This window comes from Notolabrus celidotus, chromosome 5, assembly GCF_009762535.1.
Source record: "Notolabrus celidotus isolate fNotCel1 chromosome 5, fNotCel1.pri, whole genome shotgun sequence".
Classification (NCBI taxonomy): Eukaryota; Metazoa; Chordata; class Actinopteri; order Labriformes; family Labridae; genus Notolabrus; species Notolabrus celidotus.
This window is the reverse complement of record NC_048276.1, coordinates 9,483,215-9,509,821: the sequence shown is the minus strand read 5'-3', so window position 1 is coordinate 9,509,821 and position 26,607 is coordinate 9,483,215. Positions and strand designations below refer to the sequence as shown.

General features: G+C 38.0%; 2 protein-coding genes across 3 annotated transcripts; both read right to left on the bottom strand.

Annotated features, from left to right (window-relative positions):
• Positions 1–1,505: 1,505 nt before the first annotated feature.
• Positions 1,506–10,869, bottom strand: stoml3b (stomatin (EPB72)-like 3b). Its single transcript, XM_034682836.1, has 7 exons — positions 10,738–10,869; positions 3,762–3,865; positions 3,581–3,653; positions 3,361–3,443; positions 3,049–3,252; positions 2,099–2,233; positions 1,506–2,005 (listed from the first exon to the last, which is right to left on the bottom strand). The coding sequence occupies exons 1-7, from the start codon at positions 10,799–10,801 to the stop codon at positions 1,817–1,819; spliced, it is 852 nt and encodes a 283-aa protein (XP_034538727.1). The 5' UTR covers positions 10,802–10,869; the 3' UTR covers positions 1,506–1,816.
• Positions 10,870–12,851: 1,982 nt separating this feature from the next.
• proser1 (proline and serine rich 1) lies at positions 12,852–26,598 on the bottom strand. 2 transcript variants are annotated; one of them, XM_034683812.1, is made up of 12 exons: positions 25,954–26,598; positions 25,804–25,869; positions 24,492–24,560; positions 24,226–24,320; positions 23,981–24,074; positions 23,623–23,733; positions 22,596–22,694; positions 20,996–21,074; positions 20,645–20,737; positions 15,903–17,244; positions 13,992–14,127; positions 12,852–13,873 (listed from the first exon to the last, which is right to left on the bottom strand). In XM_034683812.1, the coding sequence occupies exons 1-12, from the start codon at positions 25,996–25,998 to the stop codon at positions 13,748–13,750; spliced, it is 2,355 nt and encodes a 784-aa protein (XP_034539703.1). In that variant the 5' UTR covers positions 25,999–26,598; the 3' UTR covers positions 12,852–13,747. The 2 variants fall into 2 exon arrangements, with proteins under 2 accessions (XP_034539703.1, XP_034539704.1); XM_034683813.1 differs by lacking the exon at positions 20,645–20,737 and having other exon boundaries at positions 25,954–26,595.
• Positions 26,599–26,607: the final 9 nt, after the last annotated feature.

Genomic DNA, 26,607 nt, shown 5'->3' with positions numbered 1-26,607 from the left:
AGTGCACCAAAAAAGTAATAGAAGCATGTTTTTTCTGTCTTTGCTGTTTTCTGGCTCTCCCTTTCTCTTCTTTCACCTCTCAGCATCTGTGATGGTCAAACTGTAACTGTAGTGTAGGAGGCCTAGAGAGGAATGAAGAATGAGATAGTTCAACATGTAATGTATACATGGTATGTTGATGCTTTCATTTGTACTTTTTGGGGAGAATTCAGTATTAAAATACTTCAGAAAAAGTCATGTGTTGCTCGTGTTTCATTCTGGGGGGAAGTCAACCAGAGTCCTGCATGCTCTAGAAATTCACTGGTCTGGGTCAGAAGCTTAGATATAAGCTTTCTGCTCTATCTTAAGAAAACGACCCTTCGAGCAGTGCCTGTGTTCTTAAATTGTTACTGTAAAATAACTTATGCACTTTATTTTATCAAATTGCTTGTATTTTATATTTTAATGTTTGTTGTTGTTGTTATCTGTTTTGTTTACTATGACGTGTGTTGCCTCTCTTGGCCAGGTCACCCTTGTGAAAGAGGTCTCGATCTCAATGGGTCTTTTATCTGGTTAAATAAAGATTAAATAAAAAATAAAATATACAGTACTCAGACAAAACTAACAGGTTAAGAGTTTGTTGATGTTGTCCTTTTTTTGAAACTATGTTTAACCTGACATTTAAGCAGCCAAACTAAAACCTTAAATATGGAACTTACTTCATAAAGATTGTTGTTATTTTTGCAGATTATTTAATCTCCCATAATCATATACATAGACCTTGATATATGTTAAGAGTTATGTTTGGCTCCTTTTGCAACAAAATCAACTTGTATAAAAAAATACTTGACCTACATTTGAGAAAACTTTTTATGAAACTCGGTCTCAGCAGATGTGTGTCTAACATGAGTCTGATTCTGCTGGAGGTTTCTGCCTGTTGAAGGAAGTTTGTCCTTGCCGCTGTAACTTGTGCCTTTGAACATTGTGGAACGCTCTTCCTGTAAATATTCGTTCAGCTGTCTCTGTTGTCGCCTTTAAAAAACTCTTAGAGACACATTTATTTAAACAGGCCTTCGACTCACCGTGTACAGACTAATGTTTTAATTATGCTATTGTCTGTTTCTTTTAATGTTTTATGATTTCATTTAAATGTTTTATGACTTCATTTTAAATTGAATACTTTTCCTGTGAAGCACTTTGTGATTTTATTCTATGAAAAGTGCTATACTAAATAAAATTGACTTACTTACTTCCTAAATGCTGCAAAGTGCTCTGCTCATGGTGGTTAAGATGAGATCAGACTGAGTCTTATCCTGTCTTGATGTTGGGTCTTTGTTGATAACATAACTTAGAGTACGGTCTAGACCCGCTCTGTTTGTAAAGCGTCTTGAGATAAAGTTTGTTGTGATTTGGCGCTATATAAATAAAGATTAATTGATTAAAAAGCATCAGCAAAGGCAATAAGAATGTGGTAAAATGTACTAACAGGCATGAGGGCATATCTGAGAATCATGATATCTGAGAAGAACAGTTTTAAAACATTTTAATGTATCAAAGTATGCAACTGGTCAACAGGATATATAAATTCATAATGAGACACAATTAAAGCATGTTGTTAGTAATTTACCCCAATCAGGTTGTTTAGCAGGTCTGGCCTGACCACAGCTTGTCTAAATAAACCACAGTGGTGTTTCTGTGATCACTCTGACAAAAATGGCCCATGCAGCTTAGCAATTATCTTATTCTCTGACAACTCATCCTCCTGAAATGTACCCAAACTCCATTCAAGCTATATGTTACTTTCTCACTGACTCCAGATTATCATCTGAGTGAGGAATCACTTCCTCAGGAAGGGAGTCAGGACATCCATGGGCAGAGGGAAGATGATGGTGGAGTTCTTCTCTGCTGCGATGGTGTTCAGGGTCTGCAGGTAGCGGAGCTGCAGGGCGGACGGGGACTCTGCGATCACCAGGGACGCCTCCTTCAGGGCACGAGATGCGTTCATCTCACCCTCTGCGGCAATCACCTACACGTGAAAGAAGAAAGAGAGGTTAGGATAGCACATGGAATATTTTTGATAGCGCTGTATCCATATGCTGTATGTGCTTCATGTCCTGACCTTGGCTCTGGCCTCTCGTGCAGCTTCAGCTTCTGCAGCCATGGCTCTCTGCAGCTGATGTGGCAGCTTCACATCCTTAATCTCCACACGCTCCACCTTGATGCCCCAGTTGTCTGTGGCCTCATCCAGGCTGGACTGAAGAAGACAGGAAAAGAAGAGCTTAGTCCTGCAGCTTACAGTGTGGTAAATCAACTCCAGGACTCATAGTGGTAGTAGTAGTAGCAGTGCTCCCTATTTTATGTGTTGCATTAGATCATTGTATCCTGTATTATTCAGTCTGTGTTAATCAGTTTGATGTATTTTCATGGCCCATCCATCGAGAGGCATTCAAAATCAGTTTAGGCTACACATACTTTATTTAGTGTTTGCATCATTCATATATGTCCCAGTGAAACATCGAATGAATAATAAACAGATTTACAAGTTTTACAATTTTTGCAAATGCTCTGCTGCTTTCCTCTGAAAAAAAATCTTAACAAACAGCTCTTCTCTGCTCTGATACATTAAATTAAATTAAATTACTATTACATTAACCACTTAATGTCCGGTTTGGGTCCATCATGCATTTATGTTCAAGTACAAATCTCAGTGTGGTCTTTGACTCTGATGTCAAGTTTTATACCCAAGTATCTGAAGTGTGTTTTCCCCAGCTCAGAACTATTGCTCAGGGTAGACCTTTTCTCTCCTTTTTGGACTGAGGAAAGGACATTCATGCTTCCATCACCTCTAGGCATGATCATTATAAAGCACCGTGTTCTAAAATCAGTAAAAGAAGCATTCATAGGCTACAGTCAGCCCAAAATGCTGCTGCATGCTTAGCTTTTAACTCATCCCAGAGCAAATGCATTAATCATGGTTAAAAACATGATGATATAATTTTCAGGGTTTTTCTTTTACGGTTGTATTTCAGTATACATTTAGCTCTAGTTTAAGGTGCTTTAAATGTGTACCTGCATGCTGTGAGCGATGCCCTCTCTGTCAGACAGCAGCTCAGCCAGGTTCTTGGTCCCCAGCACATTTCTGAGGGTGGTTTGTGCCAGCAGACGGGTGGAGAAGTCAGCGTTGGACACGTTGGCAACAGAGGCGATGGGGTCACTGACCCGGAAGTACACCACTCCATCCACACAAACTGTGACTGAGTCCTTGGTCAGGATCTAAGGTAGAAGTGTTTGACGGTTAATGTTTGTTCATCTATTTTAAATTCTGAAGAAGAATATTTTCTCCAGGCTGTTTGTTTTTGTGTGTGCTGGTGAAAAGTTTACCTCTTGGGGTGGGATGTCAAAGGAAACAGTTCTCAGGTCCACTTTCACGAAGGAGTCAGTGCAGGGCAGAACAAAGAAAATTCCTGGGGAGAATTTACATTGATTAATTTAAAGAAATGCCAAGACTATCGTGCATCAATCTGAATAAACTCCTTTAAAAATCAATATCCAACTAATCTAAAAAAAAGTAAAGACACAAAGAAAATGTTGGTGTTCCTACCTGGTCCTTTAGCCTTCCTGTCAGTGATGCGGCCCAGCCTGAAGATCACAGCACGCTCATATTCCTGAACAATCTGCAGCACACACAAAAACCTCAGCACAAGCTCAACTCACATTCATATTTGTGGTGAAACAAATACTGCTTTTCAACCTGTGGTGCAGATTCTTTTGATTTCACTCACTTTCAAACAGAACCAGATGGTGAGGGGGAAGAGGGCAACTGTGAAGATGCCAGAGAGGATGAAAATGATCCAACCACAGCATCCTAGAGAGCCTGTCCGCTCAGCTGCAGAGAGACACAGAAGAGAGAGACAACAACAGTGTGTTCAGTTCATGCATTCTGTGAAATACTTTGAAAAATAAAACTGAGGAGGAACCTAGTTATAGCAAAATAAGAGTTGAGAACAGGTCTAAATAAAAACAAGCATGATTTTATTTATTGGGACATAGGATAGATAATGGTACCTAATTTTGAGTGAATTAATGCTTAATTCAGGTTGAAGTAATAGAATAGAATAGAATAGAATAGAATAAAATAGAATAGAATAGAATAGAACAGAACAGAACAGAATAGAATAGAATGTCAGGTTAGAATTTATTCATCTCCAAGGGGGAAATTCAGGATGAATGATGCATGACTCAACATGAGTAAGTGATGGTTGTTGAGTTTGTTCTCAAAAATATGAAGCTTTTGGGGCGCAGGTGGCCAAGCAGTCCATACACGCCCCATATACAGAGGCTACCGTCCTCATCCCAGAGGTCGCCGGTTTGACTCCCAGCCGCGACCATATGCTGCATGTTTTCCCCCAATCTCTACTCCCCATTTCCTGTCTATCTTTAGCTGTCCTATCAAATAAAGGCAAAAAAGCCCCAAATATATAACTTATATAAAAATATATATACTGTATATAAAGCTTTAAAATATAATTTGGTCATTTGGTCAGCAAATTTGGTCATACATGAAATGATGTATGAGGTAACTGTTGATTAACAAACCTTAGCTAATGATGTATTAAACACGTTGTCATCACATTAAGTCATAATAACATTATCATTAGTTTATGGTGAACAACAGGAATAAATAGTGCGCCCCTTATTAGTTCATACTGATATCTATTAAGAGTCATGCATTACTTCAACATGAATTAACCACTAATTCACTTAGAAAACTGGAACATTATTGTAAATTGTTACCAAAAGGTTTTATAGGAAGTGGTTTGAAATGCCATAGTTTTATATGTAAACACTCTCTCAGACCACAACACCACAATAACAAGCATACAAGCTTCTTAAAGTGACAGTACTTTGGAGTCTGAAAGTGATTTCATCTTTGTGTATTCCAATCCAAACAGCTCCTCTAACAGGGGCATATCTGGAGGAGCAAGAGTGGCATGGGCTCTGAATGAAATCTGATTGGCCCCACCAAAATCCAAGACTTTAATGAGCTATTAGTGTTGTCAGAGTCTGGGCTATGTCAAAATCAACGTATTGGGCTGAACAGCTAAAGGAGCTTTCTTTGTATATAAGTGTAGTATATTTTCTTTGTGACTTTGGAATCACATTCTTGATGAGATATTTGTCAACATCACTTCTGATGTTTTTCCTTCAATGCACAGAGAATAAACTCTCCTGGGGTGGGGCACCCATCCGCTGCATTATGCACCCACCTCTGATGTCATCACATGAAGCATTCATGGGCATCTGACACTGTGGCTGGGAGTTATATACTTTTCAACCTCTCGGCTGAAAGGCACTAGTTATACTGTATATTAATATGCTTTCAAACTTGATTGTGATTGGTTGATTGAGTCTGCATTATATACTCTCACCTAGCAGGTGAGAACAAATTAATGTGGCAGATATCACAATATCATAGACAAGTATAGCAGAAACATGTCTGCCTGACAGGTTGAGATGAATGATTGGACAGTTTTGCATGTGATGCTCAAAGGATGAAAGGATGCTTATAAGCTGTTAAGAGTTGGACAGTTTCCCTGAGACATACCCAATTTCCCTCATCAGTTTTCATCAGTCAGCCATATACTCCTTTGCACACATGTAACAAAAACAATTGGCTTGAGTGAGAGAGAACCTCTGACCTGCTCTGACCGACAAGCTAATCGTTTGGAAATTTGAGCTTGATGTTTTGAAATAGGCTTTCCCCATTGGAGCTCCCACACCCATTTTCGCAGGAAATATAAACCAATACATTAAAGAATCAATTGGCACTTTCAGACTACAAAGTGCTCTGTATAGAATAGAACATTACTTGATTACAATGGTTTCACATTATGTATTTATGTTGGAGTACGCATTCTTATTCTGTGAGTGTTTGCCTCAGCTTCCTAACATACCCAATATCATCATGTTGAAAGAACTATGCACATGAATACAACATCCTTTGATACTTTAAAGGTAAGTAGTCAAAGTAGATATGATTAGTGGAGACAGACAGAGTAAATTAAAGTTTTTCTTACATATATCTGTATGCTTGCAGAAATGCCCCTGTCAAAAAGTCCTATCTGCCCTGTCCTCAAACTAATCCTATATGAGTCCAAAAAGCATCCTTTTCCTTAAACATGTCACTTTATAACCACTTGTCTCAAATGCGTCCCTTTTAAATGTTCCTTATGTGTCTCACAAAAGCCCCTGTCAGAGAGCTCTCTGTTTGAAAGCACCAAAACTGTGGAACTCTGCCTCTGGACATGAAACCAGCGAGCTCTCTGGGAGTTTTAAAGGTAAACATAAGACTTACCTTTTAAATCTGGCTTTAACTTTTGAGTAATTTATTTTTAGCCATGGACTGCATTATTATTAGTAGTAGTAGTAGTATTATTATGATTATTATGGTTATAATTATTATGATTATGATTATTAGTGTTAATATTATGATGATTATGATGATTATTATTATTATGATTATTATTATTATGGTTATGATTATTATTATTATTAAAAATAATAATTTTTATTTTAATATGTATTTATTTTGAGTTATAACCATTTTTATTATTATCATTATTATCATTATTATTATCATTATTATGATTTTAATTATCATTATCATTACTATTATTATCATTATCATCGTCATTATTGTTATTGTTATTATTATTATTATTATTATTATTATTATTATTATTATTATTATTATTATTATTTCTTGTATTTATCTGATCCGTTTAACATTATCTGATTTTAAATTTTGCTTTCTACCCTTATTAATTTTATTTTATTGATTTTCTTTTATTAGTATTTTTTTTATGAATATGCCTTTGACTATTTTACCCATCTCAGCTGTTTTCTGTCTCTCTGTTCTTTTGTGAAGCACTTTGGGCTGCGTGCTTGTATTTGTGAAAGGTGCTATATAAATAAAGTTGAGTTGATGTTTAAACCTCTGCTTTCCAGTACCATGTCAAAGTATTGTAGACCTTTGAATCCTTGATGTACTTATCATGCCAAAGCAAGGGAAATGCATGGTATCATATAGTGGATCTTCTCAAGTGAAACTAGGCTGACAGGACAGACTATGGAAAGTTTTCAACTGTCAGGTGAAAATGATGATACAATCTATGCTGGGAGAATGACTCAAGTAATCTAGGCATGCTCATTCTATATGCCTTGATTTCAGAAAGGTTCGTACTATTGTTAGTACTAAATTGTCTGAGTCATTAAAGCTCTTCAACAAAGTGTGCTTACATGCAGGAAAACCTCATACACACAGTGCAAACAGCACAATGTTGACTTGTGCAACAGGATCCCTGGATTACTGCTTGGATCATAAAATAAGTCATTAAGTAAGGGAAAGGTCTTGGGGTCATACATTGTCTTGGTTTCCAGCTCAAATGACAGAATATCAGCCATAATCTGTGTGTGTTTGACCCCACATGGTCTCAGTAAACCTACTCTTTACAGACAAATCAGTCTAATTTGATGTTTTCATACATATCAAAGATTTATTTGACTTTTAAGATCATGTCTCACCACCTGAACTTTCAATATCAGAAAAAAATATTTGTGTTCTAATTTGCAGAAGTCCTCAAGTTCCTATCCTTTGTACTACTTTGTTAATAATTAACTTCATCTAACTTGTTTTGTCTTTTAGGACAAACTACGGGAAATGTTTGTTTCCTGTGACAAAACCAAGGAAACTGACTGTTGCACAGATCTGTAAATTAGCATTACAGATCCTGATGAATCCACTTCTACTGCTCCACATGATCTGTGAAAGGTCTTCATTATTGTGCTTCAGTTTTATAATAACATTATAATAAATGCCGGCGTCATCACAGCTGTAATTTATATTTTTTAATTCGATATTTTAAAAGGAATTGAGAGCTCAAAAATAGCTTCATGCAGGTAATGAAATTCGAATTAGAACAATAAACAAATAATCTCATAACCTTCAACTTGAAGCCTCATTTTGACCTTTTAATTAACACCTGTGTGGAAGTGAATGCATGTAAATGAACCTACTCTTTACAGACAAACCAGTCTAATTTCATGTTTTCATACAAACAACAATGTATTTGACTTTTAAGATCATGTCTCACCACCTGAACTTTCAATATCAGATACAAATATTTGTTTTAATTTGCAGAAGTCCTCAAGTTCCTATCCTTTGTATGACTTTGTTTATAATTAACTTCATCTAAGAGTCATACAGGAGCACCTTTTTTTTTTTGTGTCTTTTAGGTCAAACCACGGGAAATGTTTGTTTCCTGTGACAAAACCAAGGAAACTGACTGATGCACAAATCTGTAAAGTAGCACTACAGTTTCTGATGAATCCACTTCTACTGCTCCACATGATCTGTGAAAGGTCTTCATTATTGTGCTTCAGTTTTATAATAACATTATGATAAATGCTGGCGTCATCACAGCTGTAATTAATATTTTTTAATTAGATATTTTAAAAGGATTTGAGAGCTCAAAAATAGCTTCATGCAGGTAATGGAATTCTAATTAGAACAATAAACAAATAATATCATAACCCTCACCTTGAAGCCTCGTTTTGACCTTTTAATTAACACCTGTGTGGAAGTGAATGCATGTAAATGAACCTACTCTTTACAGACAAACCAGTCTAATTTGATGTTTTCATACAATCAGAGATGCATTTGACTTTTAAGATAATGTCTGACCACCTGAACTTTCAATATCAGATACAAATATTTGTTTTAATTTGCAGAAATCCTCAAGTTCCTTTCCTTTGCACTACTTTGTTTATAATTAACTTCATCTAAGAGTCATACTGGAGCAACTTTTTTTTTTTTTGTCTTTTAGGTCAAACCACAATAAATGTTTGTTTCCTGTTGCAAAACCAAAGAAACTGACTATTGCACAAATCTGTAGATCCTGATGAATCCACTTCTGCTGCTCCACATGATCTGTGAAAGGTCTTCATTATTGTGCTTCAGTTTTATAATAACATTATAATAAATGCCGGCGTCATCACAGCTGTAATTTATATTTTTTAATTCGATATTTTAAAAGGAATTGAGAGCTCAAAAATAGCTTCATGCAGGTAATGAAATTCGAATTAGAACAATAAACAAATAATCTCATAACCTTCAACTTGAAGCCTCATTTTGACCTTTTAATTAACACCTGTGTGGAAGTGAATGCATGTAAATGAACCTACTCTTTACAGACAAACCAGTCTAATTTCATGTTTTCATACAAACAACAATGTATTTGACTTTTAAGATCATGTCTCACCACCTGAACTTTCAATATCAGATACAAATATTTGTTTTAATTTGCAGAAGTCCTCAAGTTCCTATCCTTTGTATGACTTTGTTTATAATTAACTTCATCTAAGAGTCATACAGGAGCACCTTTTTTTTGTGTGTCTTTTAGGTCAAACCACGGGAAATGTTTGTTTCCTGTGACAAAACCAAGGAAACTGACTGATGCACAAATCTGTAAAGTAGCACTACAGTTTCTGATGAATCCACTTCTACTGCTCCACATGATCTGTGAAAGGTCTTCATTATTGTGCTTCAGTTTTATAATAACATTATGATAAATGCTGGCGTCATCACAGCTGTAATTAATATTTTTTAATTAGATATTTTAAAAGGATTTGAGAGCTCAAAAATAGCTTCATGCAGGTAATGGAATTCTAATTAGAACAATAAACAAATAATATCATAACCCTCACCTTGAAGCCTCGTTTTGACCTTTTAATTAACACCTGTGTGGAAGTGAATGCATGTAAATGAACCTACTCTTTACAGACAAACCAGTCTAATTTGATGTTTTCATACAATCAGAGATGCATTTGACTTTTAAGATAATGTCTGACCACCTGAACTTTCAATATCAGATACAAATATTTGTTTTAATTTGCAGAAATCCTCAAGTTCCTTTCCTTTGCACTACTTTGTTTATAATTAACTTCATCTAAGAGTCATACTGGAGCAACTTTTTTTTTTTTTTGTCTTTTAGGTCAAACCACAATAAATGTTTGTTTCCTGTTGCAAAACCAAAGAAACTGACTATTGCACAAATCTGTAGATCCTGATGAATCCACTTCTGCTGCTCCACATGATCTGTGAAAGGTCTTCATTATTGTGCTTCAGTTTTACAACAACATTATAATAAATGCTCAAATGTACTCAGCTGTCTATGACACATGATCCAGTCAATCAGTGTCATCTTCACCAAGACATGGAACATGGTTTTCAAAACAAACCCCCGTCATCAAATTAAATGACTTGTTTACACAGCAAGCCAAACAAAACTGTGTAACATGAGATTTCCTCGCTCACCTGACTTCACACAGCCTAGAAACAGGTGCTCATACAAATAACAGGAGGCAAATACTCTTGGTCACATGCTTATGGGACCCTTTATCTCACAGCCATGTGATTTCTGTCTCTATGACGATAGAGTTCTACTTTGCCCTATTGCTTCCTGCGGCTTACCACCTTGACAGGTGAGCACCAACAAACACAGAATACTGAATACACTCCTGCTCTAACAACTGACAATCTAAAGACAATATTGATTTGGTTTGTAGGACAGAGAAGAGTAAACAACCTGTTTGTTGATTTAAGATGTAAACTTGTTTTTTTTTTGTTTTATCAGAGTAAAGTAATGATAAGACTCAGTGTAAACTCAAATAAAGTGAAGGTAAAAAAAAGTTTCTTACATATCAAATCATCTCTGCTCGCTCCTCTTCTCTTCCCGCCTTCCATTTGGTCCTCCATTTCCATGTACTGGGGCAAAGTGATAGAGGAAGTGCGCTGAGAGAGTTAGTAAAGAGAGAAGTGAATCTAATGAGGGGGAAGTCACCCAGCCTTTTAAAGCTGTATCGCTGCTATGACAAGAAGCTCAGGGAGAGTGGAGGTGTGGCTCTGACATGGAGTTAATCATCAATAACTTCATTATTAGAGCCTGAACATGAACATATATAGATATATATCATAAAATATTAATTATATATTTAGAGAGAGAGAGAGAGATGAAAGTTTTATGAGTACACCACATCAAGTGAGGACATGCTGTATGGGTAATCGTTCATTAATACGTATAAAATATGTAATATATATAATATGTAATTAATATAATATGTAATGAATATATATGGATTGTATGTGTATGAATGTTATGTGCTTTGGCAATAACATTTCTTTGTTCATGCCAATAAAGCAAAATTGAATTGAATTGAGAGATAGACAGAGAGAGAGAAAGATATAGATACATCTATATATACACTACCAGTTAAAAGTTTGGAAACACCTTCTTATTCAAGCGTTTGTATTTATTTTAATTATTTGAAACACTGTAGATTAATACTGAACACATCAAAACTATGAAAGAACTTATATGGAATTATTTAATTTACAAAAAAAGTGTTAAACAAACTAGAATATGTTTTATATTTTAGATTCTGTAAAGTAGCCCCCTTTTTCCTTCATGACAGCTTTGCACACTCTTGGTATTCTCTCAGTCTGCTTCATGAAGTGGTCTCCTGGATTGGTTTCTAATTAACATGAGCCTTGTCAAGAGTTCATTTGTAGAATGACTTGTCTTCTTAATGTGTTTGAAACCATCAGTTGTGTTGTTCAGAGGTAGGGTTAGTGCACAATGGATAGCCCTATTTGACTACTGTTGTAATCCAGATTATGGCAAAACTATATTATTTCATTGTTTTGATGTCTTCAGTATCACTCAGTGTGTCCAAAAACTTTTGACTGGTAGTGTATATATATATATATATATATATATATATATATATATACACACAAAAGGTTTGAGACACCTTTTACAGTACTCTTAATTATTTTAAAATAAGCAGCAAAAATAAGATTTGGTCTTCTCAGCATACTCGCTTTCTTTATTTTTCAACCCAAAAAACTTAGATTAAAATGTTTTAATAAAATAAATTGAAGCATTTTGTGTGATTGCAGACAGAATTTCAAAGTACTGTATTGACCCTAATATGAGACAGGTTTTTGTCCCTCAAAATACATTTGAAAAAGAGCTGGATGGTCTTATTCTTTGGCTTATACAGGGTTTAGAGTCAGATTAAATGTGCCCCTAAAGAATCCATCACATTTTAATATTTCTAAGACCCTTTAGGCAGTCTTTGTTATTTTACAAGAGAAGAGAGAAATGTTCATTTCATTCCATAACTTTATTTTTAGGAGTCTTTTTAAAGTGAAAATATTTCAGTGTAGGATGTGAAAGAAACTTGAATAAAGGTAGAGTTGAAAATTTTCCAGTAAGATCTGATAATTGGGTGTGAGGAGTCTCATGACTTACTGACTCGTGACTGATTGCAACAGCCATATGTTGAGTAATCTTTGTGATAATGTGGGCTGTAAGTAGGCTGTTAATGGATTGGTTACTGATGGATCGGATATTGAGGGTTTGGTCATATAAAATAAAACAGAAATCAACAATGATTCTACGGTCCAAACAGATCAGGTCCATTTGTATACATTAATATTTGACAACAAGCCTGCTAAATGAGTCTTTATCTGGCCATGAACTTTTACTTCGACCCTGCCTCGTGTGATATAATAAAGGTGTCACTGAACTTCTTACACCTGATGCCTTGCTACTTATCAGTCATGACAATAAATGAATGACTGCTACGCCCATAAAACTGCTCGCCTTACACTGCAAGATATTTCCTAGTGTTTTTTTGGATTTGTGATTTAAGCTACATTATTGTTTTCACCATCCAATCCCTCTTATTGTTCTAATGAAGGGGTTTCCTGATAGCCTGGGGCTGCACAAAACACAGATAACAACAGCTACAGCAACCAGCAGTTTACTGACTGAACAACAGAACAGGTGCAAATACAAAAAAAGGGCAAAAAAGACAAAAACAAATAATGTAACAAAAAAAACACATTACTCTAAAACAGCAAAGTAACTGTCTGAGTGTACACAGGTGTACATTAAATCAAATAAAAGTGTTACAAAGTATTGCCAGCTGATGTTTGAAATCTGAAGTCAACATAATCTCAATCAACATATTCTTCAAGTTGTTCTTCAAACAGTACACGGACCGAATACTGAGTAACAGTACTTAACGCAAGGCGAGGTCTGTCAGAACTTTCAAAATAAAATGTAAACTGCTGTCAGCCGTGTGTGTGTGTGTGTGTGTGTGTGTGTGTGTGTGTGTGTGTGTGTGTGTGTGTGTGTGTTCAAGGGAAATAACACAAATGACATACACAAGTTTTTGTGTATAACTCACCAAGCACAAATTGGAAAATTCATGGGGCGACATTTCAAAATATCATAACTTTAACATACCTGGAGTGGTCTAAAAACTTCATTTCATAATGTAATATTCAATCCAGGATGATCTGGTAGCATCATAAGACCGTCCTCTCCACTGAGACTGGGGATGAAATACAACATGGGACTACCCTCCAGTCGGTACATGATTTTCATTTCTTCTATCATTCATGATTCACTAATGAAAGTTCATTACTTGATTAAAAATGGCCAAGTCCAGCTAACATTAAACCATTCACAGTCTACTTGTAAAACCTAACAACTGTAACAACTCATATTTACAACTGTTCACTATGAATAAGAAAAGATAAGCTCCATTTCCCCTATTCATGATAGTGTTCTTCACAGTAGTAAATTGATCAGGCGGTACATGTGTGTTCTCAGTGTTTCAAAAAGCCCTGTGTGTGTTACTGCCAGCCCAGCTGGGGGTGCAGGCCTGGCTGCAGGGGAAAGGGGTTTCCTGGTCCTGGAGGGTAGTTGGGGAAAGTGTTGGGCTGAGGGGGGAAACTCTCCAGAGCAGATGAGGGATGAGCCTGGAGCGAGACAAAGAAGAGCAGTGTTTCTCTAACTGTGAGGCTTTATCAGGATGATATTTGAATACTTTCACTGTGCAAGAGAATAGTGTTTGAATGTGTGTGTGAGTATGTCTACCTGCAGCAGGGCAGACTGCATGGCCTGGTTGTGGAGTGCAGCATTCGAGGCAGAGGGAGAGAAGCCTGGTACTCCTGGGAAGGATAGCAAGCCGGGGAACCCGCTGCTTCCTGGAGGCTGGAGTCCACTGCTCAACCTGTGACACATGATGACAGGTGTTAGAGTACATGATGTTTCTTTCATCATATCAGTACACTACTTTACCAGTGTTCTTTACCTTTTTTGGTTCTTTTAACCAGAACCAAAAAATATGACTATATCTCTCCAGTTTTAGCTTCCTTGCACTGGCTCCCTGTATGTTTTAGAATTGATTTTAAGATTTTACTGATTACTTTTAAACTCTGAGCTATATAACAGACCTTCTCGTACCCTATGAGCCGAAGCATGCATTGAGACCCTTGGGCAGAGGTTTATTGTGCATTCCTAACACAAAAATGAAAACAAAAGGGGACAGGGCTTTTGCAGTTAGGGGTCCAACACTCTGGAATTATCCGCCCGAGGAGACCAGGTCTACTGAGTCAGCGATCGTTTTTAAATCTCTTCTGAAAACAACAACTTTGATCGTAGAGCCTTTCCTGATTTTATCTAAATTAAATTAAATTTAGTTTTATCTTATTCTATTTTAACCGTCTTAAGAAATATATTCTGAAATAATTGTTTTCCTCTAGAGTTATTTTAGGGGAATTTTATGTCTTTTAAAATATGTTTTATTTCTTTATCTTGACTTGTGTGTTTTTATAAGCCATCTGTTTTATTTTGCTGCCCATGTAAAAGTGCTCTACACATAAAAGTATTATTAGTACTATTATTATTCTTACCTTATAAATCTGATTCTATTACAAAATATTTCTTGAACATCCTAATGATCCTAGTTTGAATTTTAACACGTGATATACAATCATGAGTGTGTTTATCTTTGCAAATTAAACTGTTATCACAAAATAGTTTGAGGTGACAACATTTGCATTCTGTAAGCAAGGAGTGGAGTGAGATGCAAAATGCAGCTGAGCTCCTGTTAGCTTATTTTAGCTTTATTTAAGACCAGAAAAACTGCATGTCAGCACAGCTTATGATCACTAATTAACATCTTATATATAATTGATTTAATGAGTTGAAAATTAGGTGTAAAAATGTGAATTAGCTTGGGGTTAACATGCCAGAGTTTATCTGATCAGTGTTCAATCAACTAGCAGAGTCACAAAAAAATACATCTCTAATATGACTGTGAAATATTTAAAACAAATAACTAAATTCTTTTTTTTTTAGTTTAGGTCTGTTTACATGTATTGATTATTAAACAAAATGTTACAGTGTTTGTATTAATGTTGTAATTTAATGCCTCATGTGAATAAATGATCTTTCCTGTCCCTTGTAATAGTGGTAATATAACAATAGAGTACTTAAGTGGTGTGTATTTGGATATGCCTTGTGTTATTTTTTCTTATGTAAGCATTTCAAGACAAACTGAGCACCTCCTGTGATAGTTCCTGAAAGAAGCCCACCATATGTTACTTGAGTGCATCAAACGACATGGGTGAGGCAGGCCTTTAACAAGATAACATTCTTTAATATGGCCTACAATAACAGACGGTGGCAAGAAAGTCTTTCAGACAACACTCCAGAGGAGGAGTGAAGGTGGACTTTGCACTTTGAAGGTGCAGTGTTTCCACTTAGAACATAAAAACGCCAAGTGGAAAATTGATGGACACGTCATCTTTTTTCCTAAATCCAAAGTCAAGAATGACGACTAACCACTGATATTTCAAAGAAGGAAAGGTGAAGGATTATTGTAACAGCATGCATAACTATAAAAAAAACCCCTGGTTGTTATTTTTGTCTGAAACATTAAGGGTTATTCTAATCAAGGGAAACAGACAGATTTTTTTTATTTGGTATGAAAATGTAACAAACCCAGGCTGGAAGTTGGAGCTGAAAGCCGAAGCGAATCCTGGCAGAACTGGCGATGAAGACGGAACTCCGGCTGCAGCAGCTGCAGCGGCGGCCGCAGCCTGCAGGGGCGCCACCGTTGCTACTGAAGACGGAGTGGCCCCGGGCAGCCCCATGAATGAAGACAACACTGGGCTCCCAGCACCGTGTCCACCTGGAACCCCCAACCCTGGGAAGGCAGCGGGGTTCGCGCCAGGCGGGAGGCCTGGGAATATCGAGGGGGATGAGTTGAGACCTAGACCGAAATGGGAGGCTGCACTAGGGGCCGCGTTGGGAGCCAGGCCTGGGTAAATGGAGGCGGGCGGATGATTAGAAATGCTGCTGGTGGGCATTGCAGGCATAGACACAGACATGGTGGAAGGTGGGAGACCCGAGGTAAGGGATGAAAAGGGGGAGAGGCCAGGGTAATGTGAGGGTGCTGGGCTGGAGGACAACCCCTGAAGGCCCGGGATTGTGACATGATTAGGGAGTGAGACTTGAGGAGAACCTGAGGGGTGTGACAAACCAAAGGAACGTGCCAAGGCAGCCTGCGCAGAACCTGGGACCACCAGAGAGCTAAGAGATGGTGTTCCAGAGCGAGAGGCACCCTTGAAAGCAGAGGGCACGGGGCTGTTACTGCCACTGTTACTGCCCCCACTGTGTCTACCCACGGCTGCAGCCATGGCAGCTTGAACTTGTGCAGAATGAGCTGGGGAGGGTTTGGGACTGGGACCTGGAGTGGAACAGCTTGGGTTGGATGATCCAGGAGTGAGAGGTCCAGAGGGGGTATAGCTTCGGATCACTGAGCCAGATGGATTACCTGTTTGTGGGTGTAAGCCAGGGTGTGTGGATCCTGACTGGTGGTCTATGGACTGAGAAAAAATCCTCTGTTGACCCATGGAGTTCGTTTGAGATAGGGGGTCTTGGCCGCCGCGGTTGGAAGCAGGGGTGGTCGGTCTGGAAACACCATGGAAGGGAGATGAAGTGAAACCTCCGCTGCCAGGGACAGGGGTTCCACAAGGGGTACCTGAAGGGGTGTGGGTTTTGATGACGGATGAGGGTGTGGGTGGAGCGTGACCACCAGGTGTCTGAGGTCCTGCTTTGATCACAGATGGAGACGGAGCAGGGGAGGGAGAGTGGGCATTCGGGTTGTGGGAGGGCACCATGCCAGGGAAAACTGGAGTGATGGGGGTGGTGGGAGTCAGCTGAGCAGGAGAGGCCTGGGGTGGGGCAGGTGTAGAAGGTGTGGATCCATGTGGAGGAATGAGGAGGGGGCCGCTTTTGACTCCTGGTGTGGTGATCATTGGATTGCCGGGTTTGGCGTAACCTGGAGGCAGAAACAGATCAAAGAGGGTGAAAATGGTTATCCTGAAATGGTATTTGGATTTAAAGTCTTGGTTGTAGAATAATTTAAATAATGAGAAACATGAATCTGATCAAAATTCAATTTAGGAAAATAAGTTAAAACCCAACAAACCTTTGTGGAAAAAAAGACAACACAACATTTAAAAGGGAGAGAGGGGAAACAGCAAGGAGGGATAGCCAGAGTGCATTTCTGATTCCGTGCAACCTGTCGTATAGGAATTCCAACAATCTCAAGTTTGGAATATGACTACCTCTCAGGGGTAGATCCAGACTTTCTGACTAGGGTGGCCCCTGAGGTGGTGCACTGAATTATGCATGGATGAAAAACTGAGGAATGGATGGCATTTACTTGTTTGATTGATTCCATGATTACATTTTGGCAGCAGAATTACAAATCAATTAAAGAAGTCGTGTTTTTATTACTGCAGAGCGGAAATGCCCTTCATCTGTGTGTCTAAGCTATCGCAGCACAGCCACCACTAGCTGTAGCTCCAGTTAACAGCTCTTGCTATGATACATCAATGCTCTACTACCTGGATGCAATCAAGCACAGATGATAGATGACATCTCGCACAGTTTGGCAGTATTACATCTTGAATATTGAGTTTGATTAAACTGGCATATGACCACTCAGCCGAAACGATGTGTAACCAACACAGGCATGTGGATGTTAGCCGGCAAGGAGGACTGAGGGCTGGTGGTGCTAGCTCTGCCAATGTTAGCCACACTCAACCAACCAATTTGACATAGTTTAGTCACAGACTCTGTGATTTGGCTCAATTTGGACTGTTTTCTGAGTGTTTTGTTCCCTTTACAGGTGCAGCTCGAAAAATGTGAATATCATGAAGAAGTATTTTCCCTCAGTGATTTAAGAAGTTGAAAATGTGATGTATTCTGGACTCATTATAGGTAGACTAAAATGTATCATGTGATTTTTGATTTTCATTTTAATAACTATGGCCTACAAAAGAAGAAAAAAACAAAATGTTACAAATTTAGAATATTTCATTTTGAGTTTGAGTAAATCATTATTCAAACTGAACGGGCAACATGTATCTCAGAGTCTAGTTCAGCACACAAAACTGCCATCAAAGGGAAGACAGCTGACTTGATAAGACAATCATTTACACCCTCCATAATGAGGGTGAGCCACAGTAGGTCATTGCTGGAAAGACTGGCTGTTGGCAGAGTGCTGTATCAAAGTTGATTAATGAAAACTTAACTTGAAGGGAAAAGTGTGGTAAGAAAAGGTGCACACACTACAGGGATGACCGCAGCCTGGAGAGGACTGTCAAGAAAAGTTGGTTCAGGAATTTTAAATACTTTCACAATGAGTGGATTGAGACTGGTGTCAGTGCCTAAGAGCCACCACACACAAGTGTCCAATGTAAGGGACTACAACTGTCATATTCCTAATATCAAGCTGCTCCCGACTCCAATGTCAGAAGCGTCTTACCTAAACTAAAGGGGAAAAGAACTGGACAGTGGTCCAAAGTCCTCTTTTCAAATGATAGTTAATTTAGCATGGATGAAGAGTGAGGAGGCTCAGAATCTAAAGTCTCTTAAGTCCACCATGAGGTTTTTGCAGTGTGTGATGATTTGATTTGGGGTGTCGTGTCATCTGCTGGTGTATGTCCACTGTGTTTTATCAAGTCCAAAGTCAACATAGCTGTCTATTAAGAGATTTCAGAGCACCTCATGCCTCCATCTGCTGACAAGCTTTACAGAGGTGTGGATTCCCAAGGCCTTATTTAAGGACTTGGCACCTGCCCACAGCACCAAAACTACCATTATAAGGTTTTCCTACCCTGGTACTACTGTGCTTGACAGGACCAGCCAAATCGCCCAACCTGAACCACTAGAAAATCAGTGGGGTATTTGTCAGGAGGGAAATGAAAAACAACAAACCCAAAAATATACACCAACTGGAAGCCTCTATCACAGCTACCTGGGCTTCAATAGCACCTCAGCAGAGCTAAAGGCTGATTGGCTCCAATCTACGCACAACTGATGAAGTCATTTGTCATAGAGAAGCCCCAACCAAGTACTGCTATATAAGTCAAAATCATCAAAAAAGGACTTTCCTAATACATTCTAGTTCTTTTGAGCTGCACCTGTAGATTAGTCGGTTAGCTGGAATTCAATTTCTGATTAAACAACTCGGAAATTGATTGCTTTGGAATATCCCTCGTATCTGTTATTACTATCTTCACTAATGACATCTAGTACCAAAATACTAAAATGAAAGTATCTAAAATGTCACGTACCTTTGTATACATTTGAACTTAAAACAGTAACTCTGAGGCAACATTTAAATATTCAAAGCTAAGTTCTTGAAAGGCTCAAAATGAAGGTGTATGTCCAGAATACCAGTATGAAGTACTTACATAAATGTATGTGCTACATTACAATACCAATAAAGCCTACAACACATAACCTCTACTCCCGCCCCACCTCTGTCTTTGTTTTGCTTTATTTATTTTTCACACTTTCCATAAAGCAACTTTGATTACCCCGAAAAGCTACTAGCAGTCTGATGCAACAATGCTCCAAGAGTTACTTGTACAAGGCAAATAGCCAATTATAGTTTTAGGGTGGCTGGAAATCTGAGATAAGATTTCAAGGGGGTGCACTGTACAGGCCACCCCCTGGATCCGTCCCTGCTTCCTCTTGCCTTTGGGTAAATTTGGATAGGTAACCTCAAATTTACTAAAGGCATTGTAACACATGGCTTTCATTTCAACACTGCTTTGTAGGTATGATAAAACCAGAGTCATAGTTAAGATTTTATAAGGCACTAAGAGATGTATTCAACAGTGAAAAATGATGAGACAGAGCGTCAAAACAATAAGTTATCCCAAGCAATGCAGGTTAAATGCCAGCACAGAGCATGATTCCAGAAAGAAAAAAAGATTGATGATATTAGTTTGAAGCTATTCCCAGTCCAGGCAGCCAAGGACTCGTCCGCATAATTCAATTTAACAGACTTCTACACTGACTGACCAGAAAGCAGAAGTAGCTGCACAGTATACAGCGATACAATACAGCCTTGAAATAATGTGTGTGTTTGTCTTTGGTCATGTATTTGACACTCTTTAATTCATCAGTTTGTTTTGTCAACTTATATTGGGGGTAGGATTCCAGCACACAGCTGTTTTATAGGACTGCATGAAAACAGATTTTTCTGGTCACTCAGTGTAACTCAGTGTCTCCAGCAGAAATCAAAAAGCACATTCTTCTCCTGATAGAGGCCTGAGAAGCAGCAGCAGCAGGTAAGCAGCATGCCAGGTAGTTAGGCAGCAAGCTTCAGAGAGTGCCTATAAAAGCCGTCTCACACATACCCGCACACGCTTGAATCGTACCTGCTACTTTGTGGGTGGAGCTGTAGGGGGGAGGAGCCACGTTGGCTGTTATAACCCCTCCCATAGAAACAAGGCCTGCGTTGTTGTACGCACCTGAGTAGCAGTTGCAAATATTAAAAGTATCCACCACTCATTTATACAAACACAAACGTTAGAACCAGACACACACTGACTCGTACGTGAACACACAAGCACTTCAGGATTAACTAAACCCCAACAGAGTTCCCAGAAGCAGGAAAAAAATATGTTTGATTGCAGTGCTTGAAAACCACACAAAGCATTATTTATTAAATCACTGAAAATTGTGTTGGTTAGCTGCGAGGGTTAGTGTGTGAGTGGGTTGTTTCTTACTTGGTGCGATGGTGGCATGAGGTCGACACGGTGGTATAGGGTAAGGCACAGGCCGATGGGGGTTGTAGCTTGAAGGAAACTATAACAGGAAAAGACAGTGATCTGATTAGCAAGTTACCCCTGTGATCTATGATCTATGAGATCTGTGATGCAAATAATGTTTAGAACATAATATACAAAGAGAATACAACTAAGCAAAAGCTAAAAGAACATGTTGGGTCAGGCTACTTTGTTTTCTGTTTATACTCTGTGTAGGTTTTTAACCCACTTGTTGTGTTGCGGGTCAAACTGACCCTTTTAAAAGTCTATTTTAGGCAATATGTGCCTTCCAAACCAGCTAAATGCAGCATAAAAATCCTATGTCATGTAAAACTATTGCATTTATATTTAAGGCTTTCCAATGTACATCAAAAAAAATGTAACATTAATTTGAATGAACAACAAGTGAGTTATCCTCATTGAACCATGATCTGTGAGAATGAAAGAACTCCAATGGACTAAATCTGGGTTTAAATGGTTAATAATGGAGTTAAAAATTAGATTAAAAAAATGTATATTGGGATTTTTTGGGGTCCTGACACTTTTGGATAATTGAATATGCCCCGGGTCAAATTGACCCAGGAACATTATTGCTGTTCCAGAGAAACAAACATAATAGGAGGGTTAATAAAGCTCTTATATTCTAGGAAATAAGAATTCAGTTATTACTGATTCCATTACTATTATTATATTCAATTACTAAGCTGAATGTGATAGATGATGTTCTGCCGAAGGATCTCCGGCACATCTTTTCTGGTTTTGCCCTGTACTGCACAACTTCAGGACCTCAATTTTTTGAGTTTTTCCTCAAAAGCCTATTCCAGAGACATTCAACCCGACCACAACCTGGCCATCTTTGGATGCTGTGCAGAGACTTTCAAGTGGTCGTATGATATACAGATTGCAGTGCAATTTAGGGATGGTTGTTTCTAAAAAACTTATTCTCCTCACATGGAAGTCGACCTCACCAACCTGCTTCTTGCATTGGCTCAAAGACATGCTGTATGTTTTACAAATGGAAAAGTTGCGTTTGCATAAACCCAACACACAGAGTAAATTTTGAGAGAGTTTGGGGAGTTTTTTCAGCACAAAACCCCTCATCATAAGAAGGATTTGGTGAGCCTAAATGTTAACCTCTTTACACCAAGTATTCATGCTACCCTACTTTATTCCTGAGTTGTTACTTTAGTGATAACAATTTTGAAACACTATTTATGTATCTCTATGAACTGAATTGTTTTTGTTTCTTTGGTTGTTTCTGTTTGTCTTTCCTCTCTGCTAATACATCTGCACCATTTGTTTGCTTAATTAAGTGTGACAAATAAGGCTTATATATTTGTATAAAGCTATATTTGTTTGTCTGTATTTTTATTATTCTACTAAGTCCATTCAGCACTCTCAAAATGGTTAATCAATGGCTTACATAGCATAGCTCCACTTCTAGGTTAAAGGGTTTTTATATGCAAGCAATATAATAAGTCATGTGAGGCCAAATCACTCAGTCATGAGGCTTTTTTAAGTCAACCCGCCATCCAAGTCTTACTCCATTTCTAGTTCTTACTGGTTTGAATGGTCCAATAATCCGGGAAGCGATTCCTTTCCCCTCCATACTGTTAGAGTTGTCATCTTTCTTCTCTTCTTTCTTCACAGGAGGGATTCCCTGTGAGCATACATAGAATACAGTTTTCACATGTTCAAGCTTTTTTTAATAAGACAAGATAGAAAATACATCGGTGTCGTGGAATTTTCGTAGTCTTAAATATATGTATGTAAGAATGTTTAACTCTTGTATCTTTCCAGTCTAAGTGTCAGGGACAGTGTAGTCAAGGTCTTTCTCTCTGCTCCTGTCTTTATCTGTATGTTTAGACTGATGTAGTGTCTCCAGACTAGAGCACCGCTCTTCTTCCCAATTGTTTTGTTTCCTATTGTCCAAATATGGGTATCTAACTTTGGTGTCGTCTTTGGGGATAAAATAGCACACCTGAGGAATTGTCTGACAGAACTGACTTGGCATTGCACTGCACTCTCCTGCCTGTGTACTGTTATGTTATTTCTCCTCGATCCAAGTTCTACATAAAATATTTCAACGTAAGCCGTCAGAGTCTCCTGAGTCTTCTGTGTCCAGTGTCCCGTTTATTGATGAATTCCACCACAATAGGCTAAGGCACATGTGTAACTTTTTTTGTTGACTAAATAAAATCACAAGAAAAAATATGTTAGGTATTTTTTTTCAATTTCCTCGTTTCCAGTTCTAATAATTAACCTACAATGAGCTTGTATAGATAATATACAAGGGTTTTTTTGTTGACTTTAAAATGTACCAAAAAAATGGTAATCAGTAATAAAAGTAAAATTCTTCCCCTTAAAGTCCTCTGGTTTTTTCAGCCAGTAATTCATACCTTTAATCTCCTCATACCCTGAAACATTGGAGTTGGACAAATTATAAAATGGGGAACCAAACAAATACCAAGACTATACATTCTCCCTCTTAATCTCTGGTCAGCGAGTTAGCTTGCATGTCAAATTGTTCAATCTCAGTACTGGGCACACTTCAGACAAATTCATCATTAAAGCCTGAACATACTTACAGGGAATGTGCCACTGACCAGGCTGGGTCTACCTTTTGGGTATGGATTTCCTGGTATCATACCACAGGATGAGATCATGGCTACAGGAGCCTTGCAGCCAACCTTACACACCTAGGAAGATAGAGGTATGATTCGTAAAGACATTGTGTACAGAATGCTACAAAATATGAATATTACAAATGTCAAACAGAAAGCTGGGGCTTCATTTTAGATTGTTTTTGTATTTGCTAATTGCTTCAGTTGAATGTCCCAATGCATCTCATTAAGCGACCCATGTTCCTCTGGACTCATCAGCTACCAAAGGGACTACTTAGGATATAAATAGCTCCACAAAGTTTAATTATTAAAGATGACATACTTGCTCCAGTATCCTGCGAGCCCGTTTCTTCTCAGACAAGTGAATACGAAACAGATCCTCCACAGGACGGTAATTTTGAGCATCTGAGATGTTCCTGTATGGGGAGAAAAATACAATGTTTACAAGTCACCTAAAGTTGAATTCTTTCATAACGCACACAACCAAATGACCAGTGTTGTTACAGTTTAATAGCAGTGTTTTAAAATCCATCTAAGGTACATTGTGTTGTTGTAAAGTTTACTCACAAAGCTATTAGTTCCAACACAATCAGTCTGTCCTTGGAGAAGGTGAAGCAGCTCAGGATATTTGCAACTTTGGTTGTAGGGATTGCGACCATTTTCTGAAGAAAACAGATTAAGAAAAGTGTTTAACTAATACTTTAAAACCAAACAAGCAACAGGGAACGGTGGAATACGACTATTATATCCATCTATAGCTAACTGAAAATGGAAATCTACTAATGGACACCAGAGACTTTGGTTTCCTGTTGACTGTAACATCTGATACTTACATGCTGCAGAGCTTTCACTGCTTTGATCTGAGGCTCAGCCCATGAGAAGTACTTTAGTATCTCCATCACCTGCAGATGTTAAAGACAGTATTACGACTCATGATGACAATATAGCTGCACAGTATTTGGGCATCACCTTTACATTTCTGAGATACCTCTTTGTTGATTAAAAGAAAGTTTCTCAACATTTGATGTTTTTGATTTGCAATACATTTATTTTGCGTTAAAACAGAATTGGAAATATAGAAGCATTTCTTCTGCAAACAATCAAAAAAAGCAGAGTTGTTAGGGTGATGTTAATGATGATTTGTATAGCAAACAGTAACAGGAAAAAGTTACATTTACTCAAAGATTACATATTAAAATAAGATCATTCCTTTCCCCCTCCGATCTGTTCAAAATCATCCATGCTTTTATGTTTTTCTCGTCTTGATTATTGTAATGCACTTTTAACAGGTATCAGTCAGAGCTCCCTCCACAGACTCCAACTAGTTCAAAATGCAGCCTCTCAGATTTTAACAGGCACATCAAAATATCAACACATCACTCCTGTCTTTGCCAGCTTACATTGGCTGCCAGTTTTTTTATAGTGTCGATTTTAAGATTTTATTGATTACTTTTAAAATTTCAAATGGACAGGCCCAAAACTATTTAAGTGACCTTTTAACCCCCTATGTGCCTGGGCGGCGCCTCAGGTCTGTGGATGCATCTCTGCTGGTTGTGCCAAGTTCCCGCCTTAAAACAAAAGGTGACCGGGCCTTTTCAATCAGAGGTCCAAGTTTGTGGAACTCCCTGCAACTGACAATTAGACAGTCCACAACCTTAACTGCTTTTAAATCCTCACTAAAAAAAAATTATATAAGAAGGCATTTCTCCACCACTAATTCATGAATTTGCTCTGCATTCAGATGTCTTGTTTTGCTTCTGTCTTTTTCTTCCCCCTGTTTGTACCGTTTTTTTTTCTCCTTGTAATTCTCTGCTTTTTTGTTGTGAAGCACTTTGTAACCTTGTTAAGAAAAGTGCAATATAAATAAAGTTTATTATTATTATTATTATTATTATCATTATTATTATTATTATCATTATAAAATCCACTTCAGTCAAGAAACTAGCAATATTATCAGGCCTTAAGCTGTGTTTTACAGTCTATGGTCTTAAATGAGGCATTTAGTTGCATTTAAGGACTGGATTCCTTTCTAATGCAGCTTAAGTGCACACCAGAAGTATAGGCTTGTGAGCCCAGTCTATCATATGAAGTTAAACACAGTATGAGTGCAGTGAGTAATGAAACTGCAGCTTCTCGATCAGTTACCTGCTCACTGGAGAAATATCCATGCACCTGCTCAATGGCTCTGACCCGCTGGTCGGTCAGGACACACTGAAAAACACAAAATGAGTAATTAAGAGGTTGATATGAAATGATATGAAATATTTGACATGTAAAATCTCAGAGACTTCTTACTTTTCTTATCTCATCCAGGACGATATCAAATGATTTCTTATCCATGTTCACGGATACAGATACACGTTCACCTCTTTGTTAAGTAACACAGTTATTACACTCAGTAACTGGTAAATATTACCAGTATTTACTTTTTAGAATACCACAGATAAGGTCATTTACGATAAATAGATTTGGATGACTTTTAAAACTATATGCAATTGATCCAACGTCACTTATTTGTATTCATAATGCTACAAAAGCATAATTATAAGCTTTAAATAAACGCAGTACACTATCAGCTCCGTAACGAAGCTGCATGATCCAACTTTGAACAATGCCTTCCAAACAAGAGAAGCTGTGTCTGCAGCGAGAAGCCTGTCTGCACCAGATTTGTCCGCAGCTAACAACAAGCTAGCCGGCTACAGCTACTTCATTTGTAAGCAGAGCTCCACAAAAATACATTAGAATTGAGGAAAACAAATTGTATGCCTCGGTGGAATCAGATGAGTTGATATCGAGTGCTGTTGATAACTACAACTAAGCCTGCTGCATGCTAAGAATCATTTAAAATATCAAAATAAAGTGCTAGCAAAGATAGCACTCCTGTTAGCATCCATTGACAGCTGGCGCCTGGAACGTCAACACCTTAGAGGACCCCTTGGAGTGGCCGGG

Bases quoted from the DNA above. Each gene is read 5' to 3' on its own strand.
- stoml3b (XM_034682836.1), bottom strand. From the start codon at position 10,801: ATGGAAATGGAGGACCAAATGGAAGGCGGGAAGAGAAGAGGAGCGAGC. The intron at 2,234-3,048 runs GTACACATTTAA...TGTCTTCTTCAG, and splicing joins GCATCGCTCACAGCATGCAG to TCCAGCCTGGATGAGGCCAC. The intron at 2,006-2,098 runs GTCAGGACATGA...TTTCACGTGTAG, and splicing joins CACGAGAGGCCAGAGCCAAG to GTGATTGCCGCAGAGGGTGA.
- proser1 (XM_034683812.1), bottom strand. From the start codon at position 25,998: ATGGATAAGAAATCATTTGATATCGTCCTGGATGAGATAAGAAAA. The intron at 17,245-20,644 runs GTACGATTCAAG...TTCTGCCTCCAG, and splicing joins CTCCACCCACAAAGTAGCAG to GTTACGCCAAACCCGGCAAT. The intron at 14,128-15,902 runs GTTTGTTACATT...CATGTGTCACAG, and splicing joins AGCTCCAACTTCCAGCCTGG to GTTGAGCAGTGGACTCCAGC.